The sequence below is a fragment of the Aotus nancymaae genome, unplaced genomic scaffold (genome assembly GCF_030222135.1).
Source record: "Aotus nancymaae isolate 86718 unplaced genomic scaffold, 86718_ANA_hifiasm-v0.15.2.pri h1tg000038l, whole genome shotgun sequence".
NCBI lineage: Eukaryota > Metazoa > Chordata > Mammalia > Primates > Aotidae > Aotus > Aotus nancymaae.
The window spans coordinates 7,381,702-7,401,036 of NW_026988452.1; the positions used below are offsets into that span (position 1 = coordinate 7,381,702).

The 19,335-nt window shown below is 40.3% G+C and overlaps 1 protein-coding gene across 18 annotated transcripts in view; it reads right to left on the bottom strand.

Moving 5' to 3' along the window:
* Nucleotides 1-19,335, bottom strand: part of ARPP21 (cAMP regulated phosphoprotein 21) — a 159,377-nt gene that overhangs the window by 50,293 nt on the left and 89,749 nt on the right. For all 18 annotated transcript variants that reach the window (XM_064360172.1, XM_064360170.1, XM_064360164.1 and 15 more), the window contains 5 exons: nt 17,419-17,652; nt 9,205-9,389; nt 8,256-8,351; nt 6,570-6,830; nt 2,246-2,372 (listed from right to left, as the gene is read on the bottom strand). In XM_064360172.1, coding sequence (XP_064216242.1) covers nt 2,246-2,372; nt 6,570-6,830; nt 8,256-8,351; nt 9,205-9,389; nt 17,419-17,652 — 903 coding nt within the window. The remainder of the gene's footprint in view (nt 1-2,245; nt 2,373-6,569; nt 6,831-8,255; nt 8,352-9,204; nt 9,390-17,418; nt 17,653-19,335) is intronic.

The following is a 19,335-nucleotide window of genomic DNA, read 5'->3' on the forward strand; positions in this document are numbered from 1 at the left end:
GGATACACTCAGCACTGTAGTGGAAACTGTGTTGGGATTTTAGGCCAGGTGTCCAGTGTGGTGGTCACAAAAACTGAGAGCTCCAAGGTCTCAGTCTGCATGTGTACACTAATGCCATCATTTCTGGGGACAATGTTGTTCATGATCATTTCACTGTTCTCACCTCCTCACCCTGTACAGGCTGCATTAACTGACACCCACTTCCTTGACACCCTAGGCACTGCCTTGCTTCTATATTGAGTTGATGCTGCTCTAGAGTGCACGCTTCTCATTACAGTGTTATTAATCTCGCCTTAGGAGTGTCATTTTTGTGGTGATGTGGGAACATGTGACAAACAAAAGCCACCAGGTTGCCATGGAATGTAGCTGGAGCCAGTTAGGTCTCTCTAACTGGATGGGGAAGGGTGTTTCCACATCCCTAAGTTCTCCCATTGTGTTTTATGAAACAGTAAAAAATGTCTCACATATTGTCTCTTGTTTTGACATCTACTAATGAAGTTAGTGAAGAGGAGAAAAAGCAATGTAGAAGTCAGTGCGGGAGGCCTAGACTTTTTTGAAATCTAATTCTATTGCCCAGTTAGCATATTCATCTAACTTTCTCATCCCCTCACATAGATCTAGAGTTTATAGGTTCAGTGGATTCCAGCATGTTTTGTAACTGCGTTTCTTTCTATGATGACACTCTACCACAAGACTGAAATAATCCTTTTAAAATTGTCACACAAGGGCACCAAATCTAATAAAAAATCATTATAATTAGATAGCTGCATCTCTCTTCTTCTAAAGCCATTGGTAACCAAGAAGAAAACTTCCCCATAACCTCTAAACCAAGATCCTCAAGATTATAAATTAATCTTTCAATCAACATTAACATAAAATAAGATAGTGCAGAATGCAAGCAATACATTGCTATAGCATATATCTGAACTGATGCACAGTCACCACCAAAACGATAGAGATAATAACATTTTCCACAAGTCAGAGAAAATACTGCCAAGTGATTTTCTTAAAATAGCTAGTTATTTGAAACCCTTTAGTGTTCTCAGAACACTGTAAAAGTCTGAAGTGAATTCAGAGGTCAAATATATTCTTCCCCAAACTAACGCAGTGCTGAAACAAGACAAAATCTGGCGGGAGGATATAGGTTTCTCTAATTCTTCTCCCACAGACTTTAAATAGGCCATGAGATAAACCAAAGAACATGTAGCCATCCACAGACGGAGGAATTTAATTTTTTCTCCAATCTGACAGGATGCTAGCAGTGTCAGCATTAGTATTCTTAGGGTGTCTGTGATTGGTGCTGATCCTTGGCAAGAACTGCACTTTTTTCAGAGCTTATAAAAGTAGTACACATTGTGTATATATTACATACATGTATCTGTACACATTACATATACATAACATAGATTCAGTGTAGAAATCAGATCACAAAGCAGGTATCTACGAGCAGCAGCAAGGAGCACGTGCTCCTTACATGACCTACTTACTGAAGGCAGAGTCTCCCCGTCAGGCGGTCTTCAGCATGACAATTAGCAGTTTTTCCCGCAGTTTGGCCAGCAGGAATGACACAAACCTCTCCCTAGCACAAGTCACTCAGCCCTGTCGGGTTCCTGCTGCTCTCTGGGCAACGGCATTCCATTAGGAGTGTGACACAGTAGGGAAAGAGACCGGTTCACTGTGAGACCTGCTACTCACTCTCGGACAGTGTATCGGCCCCCCTTCCCACTGCACAGTGGCTGCCGGGCTCTGGGCAGGAGGCATGTGGCCATCATGAAAGTGAACGATGGAGTCACAGTTCCACCGAGACACGCTGCATTCTCAGTAGCCTTCTTCTAAAGGCAGTATCTTTTAGCACGGTATTAAAACAACCTAATTTGGTTCCCTAGCCTTAAGCACAGAGGAAAGCACTCTCTTCAAATTGAAAATGAAAAAAAAAAAATTAAAAGAAGATCTGAACTAGAAAGGTAAGAATGTGGTTGACTTTCTGCTTTAACGGAAGAAGGATCAAAAAGTAATTCACGTAGACTGTTTAGCATGCATGCCAGGGATGCTAGTCTGATGTGTGCTTCCCCTTCTCCTACCTGCTACTTTTCCACATGGAGTCAATCAAAGCTTTGTTATCTTCTCTGGGTAGAGGACATGTGCTGATTTAAACTGCCAAGCTTGAACACTCATCCAAAGAGTACAAGATTCACCAGCAAAAATAACTGGGTTGAGAAGAAAATGGGAAACAGATTCCAAGTACCTGCTTGCTGTGCTGCCTGTGGCATCTGCTGACTCCTCTGGGCATTGTACTGAACTGAGGCCATGGGCCGGTACTGTTGTGTGGTTGAGGTAGGGTACTGACCAGACGGATAATAATAGACAGGCATCTGTGGAAGAAAGGGGGAAGAAAGCAGAGAATGAGAACGGTCATGTAAATTTTTAAACATAAATTATGTTTTCGTCTTGTAATTGTGGTGGGTTGTGAAGATGGCCACCACAAACTTCTCCCATGCCTGTGTGAATGGGCATGCTACTTCTCCCATTAAGAGGTAAAATCCATTCCCCAGACCTTCAATCTGACCTGGTTCTGTGACTTTCTTTGACCAATGCCATGAGGCAGAAATGATGTCTGAAACTTTCAAGCCTGATCCTAAAGAAGACTTGCCGCTTCCACGCCTGTAGGTGGGGAACCCAGCAGAGAGATAAAGAAGTCCAGACTATTCTGCAGAGGCCCTGTGTGGAACAGGTACCTCTAATTGACTGGTTACCCTCAAGTTCCAGGCATGTGGGGGTAGCCTCAGTCAAGTCACCCCAGCCACACGGAGCAGAGGTGAGCCATCTGTGATAAATCCTGCTCAACTGCTGACCTAGTTGTGATCACAAAATGGTTGTTTTAAAACAAGCCTTTTGTGGGTTTTTTAGATGAAACAAGAGAGAGTAAGACAGTTATCATCAACAATAAAAACCTACATTTTAAATATTATATATAACTTGAATTGCTTTTCTAATGGAAAACAGAGGTGAGACATGAAAACTGCTGATCTCTAGCCTAAAAGGAGCAGAGAATGCAATTATGAAATACAGTAGCCTATTAAAGCACATTGCAGAATGACTGGGACATAACACTATTCAAAAACATGTATGTTCAATCTAAAAGGGGAAATAAGATTTTAAAAATCCCGTTTATGCTACCTTCTTAACTTTCTTATGACTGAGAATGAATAAAAGTATTCTGACTACTTGATTATGATCCAAATCAAAGGTTTCCTGATCTGTTAGACTTCTTTGACTGCCTCAGGTCATTTATATTGAGACCACTTTCTTACTAATCTTAATTAATGATTTTCCCTCTCCAGGCCTCTGAGTTTTCTCCTATTATATTCTCTAAAATGACAACTGAGGTACCCAAGTAGACAGCCTACAAACATGAGCTACACAGAACAACATTACAAGCCAATTATTTGAGAACTGTGATTTTCGTGGTTATTTTGTTTTCTGATTTGCTCGGGTCACAAAAGAAGCACTCTTCTATTTCAGTGTTGCGATTGAAACATATGTAACATATTTTACTGCCTGAGGATAAAGTGGGAACAAAATATAACAATCTGTGTGAATCTGTAACTCTTGTAACTCTGCAATTTCATGGAATCATGGTGAATTATAGCTGTGGTTATATAATATAAGGATATTCAAGGGCAAGAGGCTGAATGAGTCTAAAGCAATCTTGGGTCAGTAGCTGACAACTAATTCATTGCATACCTTATCCACAGTGATTTGAGCTTACCACTTTTCTCTTATTTTGTCAGGCAGTTTATAACAATAAAAAAAAAAACAAATAATTCTGGAGTAATAATAGCATTTAGCTATACTCTGGCAAATTGTGCTGCTATTAAAGATGACTACCATTATGCATCAGATGCCTCCCAATAGTAAGAATAAGAACAACTATCATCTAATTTATTTGTCAGCATTTATATCTACATGTCTTTTAGGAAATAACATTTTGTTCCTTTAGAAAAGACTCTGTCTCGATTAAATGTAAGCTCATGAATGTGGTATCTATTCCTTGATCTCCCTCCTATGTTCAATATAAAACATAAAATACGCTCAGGAACGAAGGAATTTATAGTTACAAGCATGTAAAAAAGATTTTTTATTCATTCAGTTTTGTTGTTGGTTTTGTTTCTGTTCTTTTCCCCAGACAGAGCTTCTGTGATACCTTTGCAAGCTGTGCTAGAGGTTTGGCTAACTGTACCCAGCACCACTCCAAGGCGGCCCTTTGGTCAGTTCTTAGGAACTATGACCCCCAACCAGATGAAGAAAATGAGCTCGTGGTCTACCCTCATCCTCAATCAAAAAGGATGGAAAGGAAGCCAGGTTAACAGCAATCTTTTAAAAGATCAGCATGAAAGGTTTGAAAGGAGAGAGGTAAGGGGAGAAAGGGGTAAGAATGGCCCAAAAGGGAGAAAATGTATATGTTCAATCAATCATGTTAAAATATCGAGAATCTAAAAATGAGTGGATTGGGAGGGAAAAGAAAGAAGAAACTATAAACATACACACTTCTCCCATGTTCCTTCTTCAAATCCTCTTTGTCTCATCCATGTGTTTCCCACTGCACCTTTCCAGTGGGCATTTAGGAAGCCCACATGATGAGTCAGATGAAATCGACCTTCACATTTATTATACAGATTCATTTTCTGCAGAAATTTAATCTATTTCCACATATGGTTGTGGGCTGAATCTGAACTAAGTTATTTTCATTGTTCCATAGTTGGGTGATCAGATTTTAAAACATTTACTAAATTAAAAGTTACTGTGGTCTGTAGCCTATACCTTTATCTGTGATTCTTCAAAAAGAAGTTCATATATGTCTAGACTGATCATGAACCACAGATACCTCCCTCTCTTTCTATCTTAAGCCTACTGAAGAAGGAATGAAAGTATTTCTGTCACAGACACAACAAGGGTTATGAATTGTTTTTGCTTCTGCAGCTGATTAATATTAAAATCTCTTCAGCGAAGAAAGACTTTCATTTTTAAATATTTATTTATTTATTTCATTTTCTGAGACAGGGTCTTGCATTGTTTCCTGGGCTGGAGCGTAGTGGTATCGTCATGGTTCACCGTAGCCTTGACATCCCAGGCTCCAGCGATTCTCCCACCTCAGCCTCCCAAATAGGTGAAACCACAAGAATGTGTCACCACACCTAGCTATATATATTTTTTATTTTTTTGCAGAGATGAAGTCTCCCTATATTGTCCAGGCTGGTCTTGAACTCCCAGGCTCAAGCACACCTTTTGCCTCAGCTTTCCAAAGTGCTAGCATTACAGATGTGAGCTACCAAACCTGGCTAATTTTTATTTTATGTTTTTTTTCTTTTAAATTTAATTAAACATCCTGCTAATTATTTTGTTTGTCAGCAAAAATTAGCAAGGACACTTAAATGCTTTTTAGGCCAAAAAAGCTAAAATATTTTTCCCAATAATCAAGCTTGAAGTATTTAATTTATTGGTAAAATTATTGATATATTAATGAATCCCTTTCTCCTGTAACTTAAACTTATTTTACACATCTTTTAAAATCCTACTTGTGAAGAGATATTACAGAGAAGGCAACTGAAGATGAAGTATTAATTAATCACTCAAAATAAAGTGAACAGTTTAGTGACAATTATTTCATGGTAGAGGGTTTTGTGTGGCTTGAAAAGAAAATAATTTATTCAAGATGTTAAGGCAGTGAAACAAATGCTACGAAGGTGACGCTGCACTTTTAACAGCTCATCCAATGCAATACTTCATAATTAGGATGGAATTTTCTTGGGATCTGTGTGACTTGAAAATGGACCAGAAAATGCCTCTGTGCATTTTATATCTTGACAGTAATCACTTCCAATATTCTGCAAGGGATACCCAAGAGAGCACCAGAGATGTTTGGTGGTGAACAGTAACACATAATCAGTCTTTGAGAAGACAGTAAAAATCAGTGATCTGTGGTGTCTTACATGCTCAAGTCAATTAAATATGATTAATGGCTACCTGTGAGAGACGCATGAGCTCTGCTTTCCCTTAGGGAGAGAAAAGGACTGTGGATATCGGCTTACCCTCCTCCTTTATATTCATAGAGGAGCTCCTGCCTGGAGCACCAGATTAGCTCCAGAAAATGCTTATGAATTGATAAGAAAGGAAAGAACACATTTTTGGAGTAGCGGCAAGAGAGTGTTGAAAGTCCCCTAGGTCTGGACCTTTCCCTTTTCCAAGGCATTTCCTTCCTGGGCAATCCCCTGAGCAGAATATCGCATGGCAGAGAATGCTTTCTTATGGTCTCTGTACCAGCAGCCTGGGAAATGGGATATTCCCCTGTTGTTTTCATGGGCAGTTGGATCAGTTTCAATCAAATCACTTTCTGAGCCCTGTAATTTTGAACAACTGATGAGTGGGAAAAATGCACTGCTTCCTGTTGGTGAGGAGTATTAATACAGATGAGAAAGGGACTGAATCTGGTTACATTCTACATAGAAAGATAAAGGTCAAAATGTATCAAAAATCAGCTGTAGGTCACAGGCATGCGGAAGCACACCTACCTGTGCAGGTGGAGGCTGTTGCACAAATCCCTGTGGTGAGGGAGGGGGCTGGAGGACCTGCTGGGAGATGGGAGGGCCAGAGCCTGAGAATCCTCCTGTAGGAAGCTGCTGGCCTGTAGAGGCGATGACATAGCTTGGCTGCTGGGCTGGCTGTGGCATAAGGGAGGACGGGTAGACAGGACCTGATGGGGGTTCAGGAGTCTCCCCCGAGGACTGCCGGCTCAAGGTCATCTGGCCAAACTGTGTTGCCACATCGTCTCTCTGCAAGTCATGGAAATCAATGCGGGAATTTGTGGGATCAGTTTGGTGACAAGAGAGGAAGACACAGGACACATATTTGGAGTTGCAGGAGAGAAGGGAAGTACAATTTGGAAGAAATAAAATAAAATAAAATAATTATTCAGCCAGAACATAACAAGAGAACAATTAATCATCCCAAGGGTCAGAGATGGCAAAAATTTTGATCCAAATCTTTCTCTTTCAATGGAAACAAATTCTTATTTTTTCCACTGAACACACAGGCTCCTCAGGATGGTGTTGCATACAAGGAAGGCTCGATATTCTGTCCTGAAGGGTCAGCTTGTCTTCCCAGCAGCAACCACAGAATCTGCCTCTGGAAAGCACCCATAAGGCAGAACCACTCATCCTCGTCACTCCCAGTGCTGCTGCAAAGATGGAGTCAGGATCTATATCACCAATGGGCTGGGTGCGATTATATTCCTCTATTAGGGAGTATTTGTTCACTGGCCTGATCTGAAATTTAGGAGCTTTCTTTCCTTCCCTCCTTCCTTCCTTTCTTTCTTTCCCTCTCTCTCTCTCTTTCTTTCTTCTCTCTCTTTCTTTTCTTCTTTCTTTCTTTCCCTCCCTCCCTCCCTCCCTCCCTCCCTCTCTCTCTCTCTCTCTTTCTTTCTTTCTTTCTTTCTTTCTTTCATTCATTCCCCAAGACGGAGTTTCACTCTGTTGTCAGGCTGGAGTGCAGTGGCATGATCTTGGCTCACTGCAAACTCCACTTCCCAGGTTCAAGTGACTCTCCTGCCTGAGCCTCCCAAGTAGCTGGGACTACAGGTGCACATTACCACACCCAGCTAATTTTTGTATTTTTAGTAGAGTTGGGATTTCACCGTGTTGGGCAGGATGGTCTTGATCTCTTGACCTCATGATCTGCCCAACTTGGCCTCCCAAAGTGCTGGGATTATAGGTGTGAGCCACTGTGCCCGGCCACAATGCTCATTCTTTAAGCTGTTGCTCAAAATGACCTACTGACTTGAGGGAAAAAAAAAATGAAAGAAAATTGGGAGACTGGAATCCTGGGGACACCTACATCAGGAGCACAGGGTGATAATGGTTCTCGTCCCAACGCCATCTTTGAGATCTTCCTCAAACCCTCCTGCCAAATTCCTGTATCTCTCTGCTCCTGATTTCTAACTTAAGGCATTCACTTCCTGCTTAGCTGGTATACTCTTAAAAGGGTGCCAGACCACAGAAGCACTCAGCATGGGACAGACAGATGACAGAAAGGAAACCATTGTTTTGCAGAGCTGGGCTGTAAGGTTAGAAACGACGCATTCACACATATTCCCTCAGTCAGCCCAGGGCACCCACCCAGAGTCAGCCAGTGCAGAAAAGTAGTAAAATCAGTGAATATGCTCTCCTAGGGGAAAAAGTAATATACACATAATACAGTACCATGGGAAAGTGCTGCGTTGGAGACACAGGCAGGAGGTGCTGGGGAGGAAAAGAGACTGCTGGATATTGCACTGACTGGGAGGAAGCCTGCAGCCCCTGGACAGACAGGAGGAGAGAAAAAATTGATCAGGTAACAGAAAAGCCCTGGGGTTGAAATCTCACAAGAAGCATGCCCCTGTCCTTCATAGGCTCTCTAGGTTCAGTGCACTCGACAGGAGAATCCGCCACCGAGGAAAAGTCAAGGCTCTGAAAGAACAGAGCCAGACATCGTTGAGAGAGGCCCATTTGCACTTAGTGATTTTTTTAAAGAAGTTATTGATGTACATTTGATATTGTTGGTTACATCCTCTGGGTCTGAAAATACTGTCCCAAAACAAAGAAGTAATATCAAAAATTTAGAAAGAGTTTCCCTCTGGCAGCCTAAAGGTTTCTATTGACACGTCTGTGTGTCTTCCCAGCAAAGGAGGGTGGCAATTCATCTCTCTAAGGGGAGTGTGTAGGAACAGCCAGTCCTCCTTGGAATTGACTGATTTCCGTTCTTCCCATTGATGAAGAATTCAGTTCTGACTCTTGGCAGACATGAGCATTTGATCTGTGACAGGACTGGGGGAGGAAGATGACACAAAGACCTAGAGTTCAGTCTCTGATAGAGGCTCCTCCATACATTACAAAAACACACGCACACATTTAGACCAAAGAAAAAAATCATTTATTCTCCCTACTTTCATGCTTTCAACTTGCAAGTTACTGGATGGGGCACTCACCTCTATCTAAACTTACGAATCCAGATGAAATCCTGTCAATCTGCAAAGAACTCTCTGCTGCCAGGTTTTATTTATGAGGCTCGAGTGGAAGATATACCCTTCTCCCTGATCCTCTGCTGCTCTGAGGACTATGCAGCCTTCATCTCAGGGTACTTCCCTTCCCAGCCTTCCAACCAGCCCCTTACCTGAGTGACCAGAGGGCCTGCCATCTGTGGCTGTGGTGGCTGGACCTGCTGCTGGGGCTGCGGGGAGGGCTGCTGCTGTGGCGGCTGCTGCTGGGACTGCCCCACCATGGCGCTTCGCAGGGGCTGCTGACTGGTGGGTGGGTTGTATATTGCAGGAGTTCCGTCGGGATTCACAAAGGGCTGGCCTGCAACGGAGTCAGAGCTTAGTCCAGGCGAGCTTCTCAATCTCTCCTTTGGCATAAAGAACCACTCCGACAGATACTCAAAAAGTAACCTAAAGTCAAGGGGCAAGGCGGTGGAAATCTAAGACCCCAAACCTGCACCCATGTGAAGACCTTACTGTTTGTAACCCATCACTTAAGCTAGGTGACAGTGGGAGCCCATAGCAATTTAAGAAGCAGCAAATAAATTGACCACCTACAGGGAGCTTTGCCAAAGCTAAATGTATCTGTGGATGGAGGCACCAGTGGAGGGGCCTGTGGAGAAGCAATCTTCACAAAGCTAGATGTTTTCTGCCCAGCACCTCACAGCCATCTGTGAGATAACATACACTGAACTGGAACTGCTTTCCAGTTACACACCTCTGGCTACATGCAGTCACAAGTTATTTACCGATACATTTATTTTGCTTTCATTCAGAATCATTATCAGTTCTTCTAGTAAATATGCAATGTAACATAACACATACATTCACTCACTTCTAGGAAATAGGCATAAGCAAGGATACACGGGGTTTTAGAATTTAAAAGTAGTGCATCACAGAATCATCTTGTAATGGAAAAGCTAATATACAGTCTTTTGCCTTATGAAATAATGGCATGGTTTACTATTATTAATATTGCTAATTATCATAGTATCACTTTGTCTTTGAGGAGTATTTTATGGTTTACAAAATAGCATTGTTTGAGCCTCAACACAATTCCTGTGAGGAAGAAAGCTATCATTTTTCTGTTTTTCAGAAGAGAAAATGAAGTGTCATTTCTAGAATAATTACGGAATACAAACTGAAAGGAGAAGAGCAAAGTGCACTAAATGAGGGGAAGGGGGGAGTAAAGGAGAGACAAACCGATTTTCCATGTGGCAAGCACAGTGACAGACACCTTACGTGCGTGATCTTAGCTCTCCTGACAACCTGCAGATGTACATTCTCATTTCCACTTTAGAGAAAAGAAAATTAGGATTCAGGGGGACCAAGCAACTTATTCACAAATAAAAAAACAGTAAGTGAGAGAAGTAGAAAATGACCCTGGTCAGTAAGACTTCAAAGTCTATTCACTTTTCATTATGCCACATAACTAAAGTGAATTATCCAATTTTACATAATAAGTAATGGAACAACTGGGTAACGATGAAAAAAAAATCCAGTCGTAACTGAAAATTATTAATCAATGCATGAGAAGTCAGATGAGTTGAAGGACGTGCTTCAAGGTGAAGCAATACCCAGTATTGGCAGATAAATACTGAGAAGCATCAGAACTTGAGGAAATGGATTGGCAAACTATTCCTGGAACTACTTGTGAGACTTTTCTTCCCTTTTCAGTAAATCCTGTAACCCTATTGGAAAAAGAGCAGTATGAATGTTTGTTTACAAGCTGAAGTCAGAGAAATATTCTCTAGAAGCCTGAGAAAATACCTAGAAGGAACAGGGCTCCCAGGATGGGGTTGATATTTCAGTGGAAGGTCCTCCTCATCTTGGCATAAGGGAGATGGTGGAGGCAGCATGCTGAGCTCTGCCCTAGCACGTGTTCTAAAGCCTCTCAATCCACACATTGTTCTGATACACAAGGCTTGCATGACCATTCTTATCCAGGGTGAGAAGTGCACGATGGCAGAGGAAATAACAAGAACAGCCTTATTCTTCAATAATATAAATAAAGAACAACCAAGAATCATCAATCATATGAAAAAAAAATTGCAACAAAAGGGAGCAAGGGGTCGGACACAGTGGCTCATGCCTATAATCTGTTGTATGATATTCATACAAGAACAGTCTGTTATAACATGGGAATTAAGCTAATTAACTAAGTGAATATTCTAAGTAAAGGAAATCAGTCACTTTGGGAGGCTGAAGTGGGTAGATCACTTGAGTTCAGGAGTTCAAGACCAGCCTGGGGAACAGGGCGAAACCCTGTGTCTACAGAAAACAATAATAAAAAATTAGCCTGACATGGTGGTGCACACCTCTGGTTCCACAGGAGGTTGAGGTAGGAGGGTCACTAGAGCCCAAGAGGTGGAGGTTGCAGTGAGCCAAGATCATGCCACTGCACTCCAGCCTGGGTGACAGAGTGAGATCCTGTCTCAGGAAAAAAAAAAAAAAAAAAAAAAAAGCAAGACAGGTGAGAAAAATCTAAAAACTGACCCAGAGGGAAGGAAATACTCTAGTGAAAAAAGTACATATGCAATTCCTACAATAACAGACTGTTATGGGAACTAAGCTAATTAAGTCAATATTCTAAGTAAAGAAAATCAGTCACAAAAGGGCATCTACTGTGAAATCTCATTTATTACCTACAAGATCAGGCAAAACTAATCAATGGTAATAGAATTCAGAACAGTAGTACGTCTGGGAGGGCATGAGGAAACCCACGGGAAGACTAGATGTAGCCTAGGTCTCATTCTGAGTCAAGTTTACATAGATTTTCACATATGCAAAAATGTATTAAGGTCTGCACTTCAGATGTGTGCAGATCATGCACTGCCCCTGTATATTGTATAGCTCAACAAATTAAGCAAGTAAAGTGGAGCAAGTTGGGGAGGAAAATGCTGAGAGTGTAGTAAGGCCAAGCAAAATGCTCAAGAGAGCAAAAGCCTTGACTTCAGCTCACTTAGGAATGGCAACCAGAGGCTCATATTCCCTATTATTCCCACAAATGTTGAGTGCAAATATATTTGTGCGTTTGTAATGAGAAACTTTACATGTTGCATACTCAGAAACATACCTAAATTCTGATCACAGTTCCATAACCAACAATAATGTGCTGTGATGGGGAAGCAAATGTGCCAGAATTGTATTTGCAAAACAGCAACAAAATCAAGTGTTTGCTCTCGCTCCCTCTTTTTTTTTATGTTCTTCATTTTCCAGGCACTTGCTTTCCTATCACATAGATGCATTTTATTGTTTTAAATGAATTTTCTTTTTGAAAAATAATTTTCTTCTGGCTTCAAAACCACAGCCCATTTTCCCTTCCAAATCAGCAATTTGGGGAAAGATTTTTAAAAGCTCACTATTAAAAAATCTATCAGCCCATTTAGTGTTCTGATCTTTAGTTTTCCTGTGTTTCATTTGTTCTATATTTTAGAAAGACAAGAGAAAAATTCTAGGTACTTAACTTTTTGAAAAAAATCACAGAGACAGTCATACAACTCCATTTGGAATTATTTCAAAATCAGTCTCATGTTATGCACACACACACACACACACAAACACACACACACACACTATGTGCATATACAATGGAAAGGAAAAAGAAAGGAGTTTTTCTATATTTCTGTATGGCTTTTGATTTATTCCAATGAAAACTAAGGAAGTATAAAAAACTGACCATAACTAAAATTTTAAAACATAATTCCAAAAACATTCATGTGTCTTTTGATAAATTCTAGATCCTCCATTTGAAATATGATTAATATGCTGTGGGCTAGAAGTTGTTTCTAAATAGTTGCACATAAAAAAACACTAAGGATTCGCTTAAGTAGAGAGAGAGGGCAGGTTCTTCCGGAAAGAGAAGAGAATACGAAAGATTGATTTTTATACTCACCAACAAGGAGAGATGGAAAGAACTGAGAAATATGAAAGAAGATGGATGCCAGAGAACAGAACAAAAGCAATTTCCTAAGAGAACCAGGATAGGTGACGATTGGTTTCCAAGTCAGGCAATGACAGTCTCTCTACATTCCATGATTTCTACTAATCCAGATGCAATTACACTGAATACAAGCAATTAGTTTGAATGACAGCTGCTGGAGACTGAAGAGGAAAAAAGGACTGGCTGGCCCTCGGCCTAGTTAGCCTAGAGGAGGTTTTCATGTCAGAAACTGCACAAGCATGCTCAGCAGGCCTTGGCATGGGTGCTGGCATAGGTGGAGAGAGTGCAATGACAGAAATAAGCCAGGGCACGTTGAATGTAGAGCAGGTGCAGAGAAGAGGATTAAACGCAGAATGCTTATTCCTCTCAAGTATATGACATTAGGTGAAAAACTGCTACACTATCCATATCAACATGCATAATGGGTAGTAGATATTATTTCAATAAATGTAATTATTGAGCACCTGCACAGTGCCTAAGACCTTGCCATCAATTTCAGGAAAGCACACAAAAAATTAAGCAAATAAAAAATAACTAAGCATGGCCCCTCCACACAAGAAGCTTATATATATGTTAGTGACAAGGAAATGAACTAAAGGGCAATTCACACAAGAAGTGAAGTCATCACATGATCTTGGTTTTTTAACAGCAAAGCATTTCTGTATTTAGGGTAACTATTTAAAAAGAAATAGTCACATTATAAGGGAGCTACTGATTATGGGTAGACACAGATTAACTTAGACCTTGCAAAGATACATTTATAGACAGAATGCAAAATTCGTGGTTCATTTAATTTTAAAAATGTGGAAACAGTTTGGATAAATAGATGCTAAAAGTCCTGATAAAAATAAAAAGTATAGTTATGGAAGTGTATCAGGAATATCTGAAAGACGACAGATCCAAAAATCTCGTCAAGTGAATTCTCTGCAAATGGCATGACCTTACATAACACAGTCTTAAACTTGCACCAGATAATGGCCAAGCAAAATGTCAAAATAGGCCGGGCGCGGTGGCTCAAGCCTGTAATCCCAGCACTTCGGGAGGCCGAGGCGGGTGGATCACGAGGTCAAGAGATCGAGACCATCCTGGTCAACATGGTGAAACCCCGTCTCTACTAATATAAAAAATTAGCTGGGCATGGTGGCGCGTGCCTGTAATCCCAGCTACTCAGGAGGCTGAGGCAGGAGAATTGCCTGAACCCAGGAGGCGGAGATTGCGGTGAGCCGAGATCGCGCCATTGCGCTCCAGCCTGGGTATCAAGAGCGAAACTCCGTCTCAAAAAAAAAAAAAAAAAATGTCAAAATAATATATATGAACATTAACGAGTTCTTGAGGGAGGCCAATGCCTATTGGCATTTCTGAATTGCACTGAGTTGAAGTAAAATAGCTCAACAAAACTGAGCTTTCTGCTAAAAATTTCCAAAAGGAGGCTGGGTCCAAGACAACTGGAGGAAGATCAAACCCAAGAGTCCAGGCTTGCCTTACAAGGATGAAGATGCTATATAGGGAAAACTTTGAAAAACAGCCTCTGTGGCACCTCACTCATCCAGATGCCTGAAAAGCAAAGGAAGAATGAACAAAAGGTCTACGTTAGAAATGGACCTGCTGAAACAGACAAAATTAAAAGTTATGGTTATACTGGGGAAACTGCAAGGGTGTATGTGAATGGGTTGATTTCAGTGTGCCAAATATTTAGTACTTAGTAAGAGCCAAGTCAATTGTGCTGACAAAGGAAGTTACATTTTTATTTCATTTAGTAGGCACATGATTGGCAGATACCTTAGTATTTTTAAATCATTGCTTATCTTATTCTTGCTTAATACAGATGTTTTATCAATTATAGTTTTGCACATGAGCCACATTCCAAATATATGACATTAGCTGAAAAACTGCTCTGTTACCCATCCCACATATATAATGATTAGTAGATATTCCTTCAATAATGATGTAATTATTGAGCACCTGCACAGTGCCTAAGACTTTTTTATCCATTCTGGGGAAGCAACAAATGAAATAAGTAAGTATATGGCTCCTCTGCACAGAAGCTTGTAAGTATGTTGGTAACAAGGAAATGAGCCCGTGGGCACTACAAATGAGAAGCAAAATAGTCATATGATCTTGGTTCCTAACACCCAAGTATTTCCATTGTGTACTTGGTAGAAAGGTACTTTAAAAAGCGTGAGAGGTGTAGTTTTCAGATTCACAGCAATGACAGAAGAAGATGAATTCCAGCCCAAAGGAGGCAAATTTTTAGTTTCAACAGTAAGAGATTTGATAAGTAGATACATGTACATACACACACATACACACACTACAGATACACCTATACATATAAAATGCATTATATATAATACATATATGTACATACACATACATGTGTATATTTTCAATCTACAAAATAAGCATATTCTAGAAAAGAAGAAACATAATTCACCTTGCATCTCACTACTCAAAAATAGTATACAATATATTCATATATTTCCTTTTGCTTTAGTATATTTTAAATATAGCATTTGTCAGATCAGAAAAGTATGTATGGAGAAGCTGTTCAACAGTGTTATTAAATCCTTTTCCTTAGTTGGGATCCTTTTACAAAAGAGATATTTTGATAACAGCTCTAAACGACTCAGTCCAATGAATAAGAATTGGGACTTGGCATCAAACAACATTCTGTTTCTTTTTTCTATAAACAAGATTATAGATGATAATATACACATAGACACGCACAGCCATGCTATCATTACAAATAATATTCCTGCATTGTACCCTAAAATATACTCTGTTGAGCTTTTTCAAAACACTCTGTAATTTTGCTTAAAACAAACCACTCAAAACAAGTGGTTAAAATGTGCTCTTTTCTGCAAGCCCTCTATCTCAATTAAAAGTGAAAGCGTTTAAGCCAACAAAGTCAAACAGTACTTTGATTAGCGCCCAAAGTAATGGATGTGATCCTGGTCTTCTTTTCGTTTTCTTTATAGTGCTTACAATAATCCAGAGAAAATAAAAGCATCTAAAAATCTTCCTTAGAAGTATCTCATCTGAAGCTTTCAAACAGTTTTCAATAAAATGATTATGCCTTTCTTCCCTCAAGCTTATGGCATTTTCAATATGTCTCAATCAAACACCATGACTTGGGAATGTGCCATATGTTTTATGAAAATGTGGCAATTATTCAAGTAACTATTTTACTACAGTTCTCATGTTTCTCTGAATTTCCTAATTACTAGTAGCACTATATTTGTGAGAAGATTGAGTCAGATCATTTTTATGAGATACTTATCTAGTTTTGCATTTTCAAGTTTAGCTAATTGAAGAAATAGTCTGGAATGGTCTAAGCAAAACTTCAGATCTGTTTCAAGACAACTCCATTTATTGCCAGTCCCTAATAAAGACCTCTTAAGAAGTGACTCATCGATGTCAAGCTTTCTAAGCCAGGGATTCTCAACCAGGGTACCACTGACATTTTGAACTGGATAATCTTCTGCTGTGGAAGTCTGTCCTGGACATTGGGGGATGTTTAGCAGCATTTCTGGCCTCTACCTACTGGGTGCTAATAGCAGTCCTCTTCTCCCCAGGTCATGATAATCAAAATGTCTCCAGATATTGCCAAATGGCCTTGGGGACAGAGACAAAAATGCCCCTGGTTGAGAAGTCTCCCCTGCAATTAAACAGATATTCCTGAGTTCATTTCCTGATGTTAGAATCTCAATGCCCCCAGTCTTTTGAAATCAATGTGGAAGTTAAGTGACCCACTAGAGAAATGCAAAATTAGAGAAGCAATGATCATTCATCATGGAAGAAACTGTAATCACAGAGTGAACAATTTTCTAAACCCCACCAAAATCAGTCTAGGCCTGACATTTCTGAAGTACACAAGAATTTTCTCTCTGTATCCTCTTCACCACTGCTGTTTCTTACGCCCCTCATAGGAGATGGCTGAAGTTCTAAGGTTAAAAAGCAACTTCTATGGTTGATGGTCACTATATGTCTCAATGGATACTTCAATTCCAGAAATATCCTTGGCTGCAAAAACACTTCTGACATAATACAGGCTAACTGAGGAACACAAAGTTTTAATTAGTATATCCCAGCTTATCACCATGTTCTCTCATCTTAGCTCCTAACCATGCATGAGAGACATTGTAGTAAAAGAAAAAAGACAAAGAGAAAAGAAGATGCTTCTGGAACTATCTATATCAATGTCAATATTGATATGAAGATATAGATATGTAGGTATAGATACTGCTGTAAATCTGCTCTTTCTAAACAAAAATGCTTCACAACAGTTCATGCAACTAGCTTTCCTGTTCAGGAATTTTCAGAACATTTGCTAGCAAATTCATAAGATCAAACATAAGAACAAACTCCTGAAAGCCTTGTGTTCCTGATAAAGCAGGTAGTAACTCACCTGTGTGTGGATTAAGAAGGATGCTTCCAGGCGGGATGCCTGTTGCAGCTTCAAGTGGAAGAAGGATGTAGCTGGTGCTGCTGGGAGCGACCTGGCCCCCTATTCCATTCTCTGGATAAGGCACACAGCCTGGAGAACCAGCTGCCACGCCTGAGACCAGGGGTGTGCTCTGGAGAGGTGGATGGGTGCGGGACAGCGATCCTGAGGAGCCTGCGCTGCTGGAAGACTCCGAACCTGGCATAGGGATACAATCAACAAATCATTCAACACACAGAGAAGAGAGAAAGCACCAATCTGCATCTAAATGCTTGCTTTTCCATGACACATCATTAAAGAATTTGAGACGCGTGCTGTAGAATGAGATTAACTAATGCCCCTCCCCTATTTTGGCCTCATATTTTATCGAAATATTAGCTACATGTTTTTCAGATGTGTCAATTTTCTGGAAAAAGAGGATTTAAGAATGAGAACTTTCTCAGCCTTTTCACAAATTACTAGGGTGATAAATCGGTAAAGGGTACCCTAAAGTTCTGAACTCAGTACCTGAAAACTCCCTCCTATATCCCCAAGTAATTAGTACCATTGAAATGTCTTACTAAGCTGAAATAATAGGAATAAAATGACTGGGATGGAGGTTAGAGACTGCACCTTAAGGAAGGGCCCTATGATATGCAGGTCATGTGCATGGTTCTAAAGTACTGGTTCTCCAACACCTATACAGCTGAAGTCTGAAGGGGTCTAGTTATAAATAATCTTTCACCTTCATGTGTGAGTAGAAGACCTGGGAGCATAGCGTATATGAGCAAACACGTTTCAAAATCTAATCGGATCTCTTTTAAGGAGTGGCATGATTTAGGAGAATGTGTGAAGGATTGAATGTCAGGGAGACACAAATGAATCAGGGCTTTTTCTAACCATCTGACCAGAGGCAATTAAAAACCATTGAATGTTATAATTTTTGTGGTAAAGTTGAAACTTTAGATATTAAGGATTTTAAAAACAAACAAAAGATGCGGCCAGGTGTGGTGGCTCACACTTGTAATCCCAGAACTTTGGGAGGCCGAGGTGGGTGGATCACAAGGTCAGGAGATCGAGACCATCCTGGCTAACACAGTGAAACACCATCTCTACTAAAAATACAAAAAATTAGCCAGGCATGGTGGTGCGTGCCTGTAGTCCCAGCTGCTTGGGAAGCTGAGGCGGGAGAATCGTTTGAACCTGGGAGGCAGAGGTTGCAGTGAGCAATGATCACACCACTGCACTCCAGCCTGGGTGACAGAGCAAGACTCCATCTAAAAAAAAAAAAAAGATGCAAGGAATCAAATAGCTGGTGGGCATTATTATTAATGTAATATATTTAAGTGTTTATGGTAGTGTACTGAATTTTGCATATTTGAAGAAGTCTTATTAGTATGGTTAAAGGGTAGACCAAAGAGGGCTTGGCCTTCTAATGACTGAATATCCTTTAGATGACACAGAATAGTAAAATAATCATGATGTTTATGGATTCCAAAGTTTTCAGACACATAGATAACCCAGAACAGTGTGCAGAAGCCCCTAAGGTGAATCTAACAATCTCTTCTGTCCCACCATTATGAACAAAAAGAGAAACATATCCCAATATGTCCATTGGCACTCACTGGCATTTCACTGCAGCAAGAGCCAATCAGCCGCAGTACCCTTAACCATGGCTCTCCTGGGCACTAGGACAGAGCAGCCAAGAGAAAACATACGAAGTAAAATTTATACTACTGCAAATTCAAACTAGTAGATTACTTGGGTAATATAGGTTGCAAGAACGTCGTACACGAGGTTGATTAAATCAACAGCATACACCATTATGTCATTAAAAATGCATTCTCATGTATCATTAAAGTCAAAATATGTAATCAGTTATTAACACTCTTTTCAAAAGAT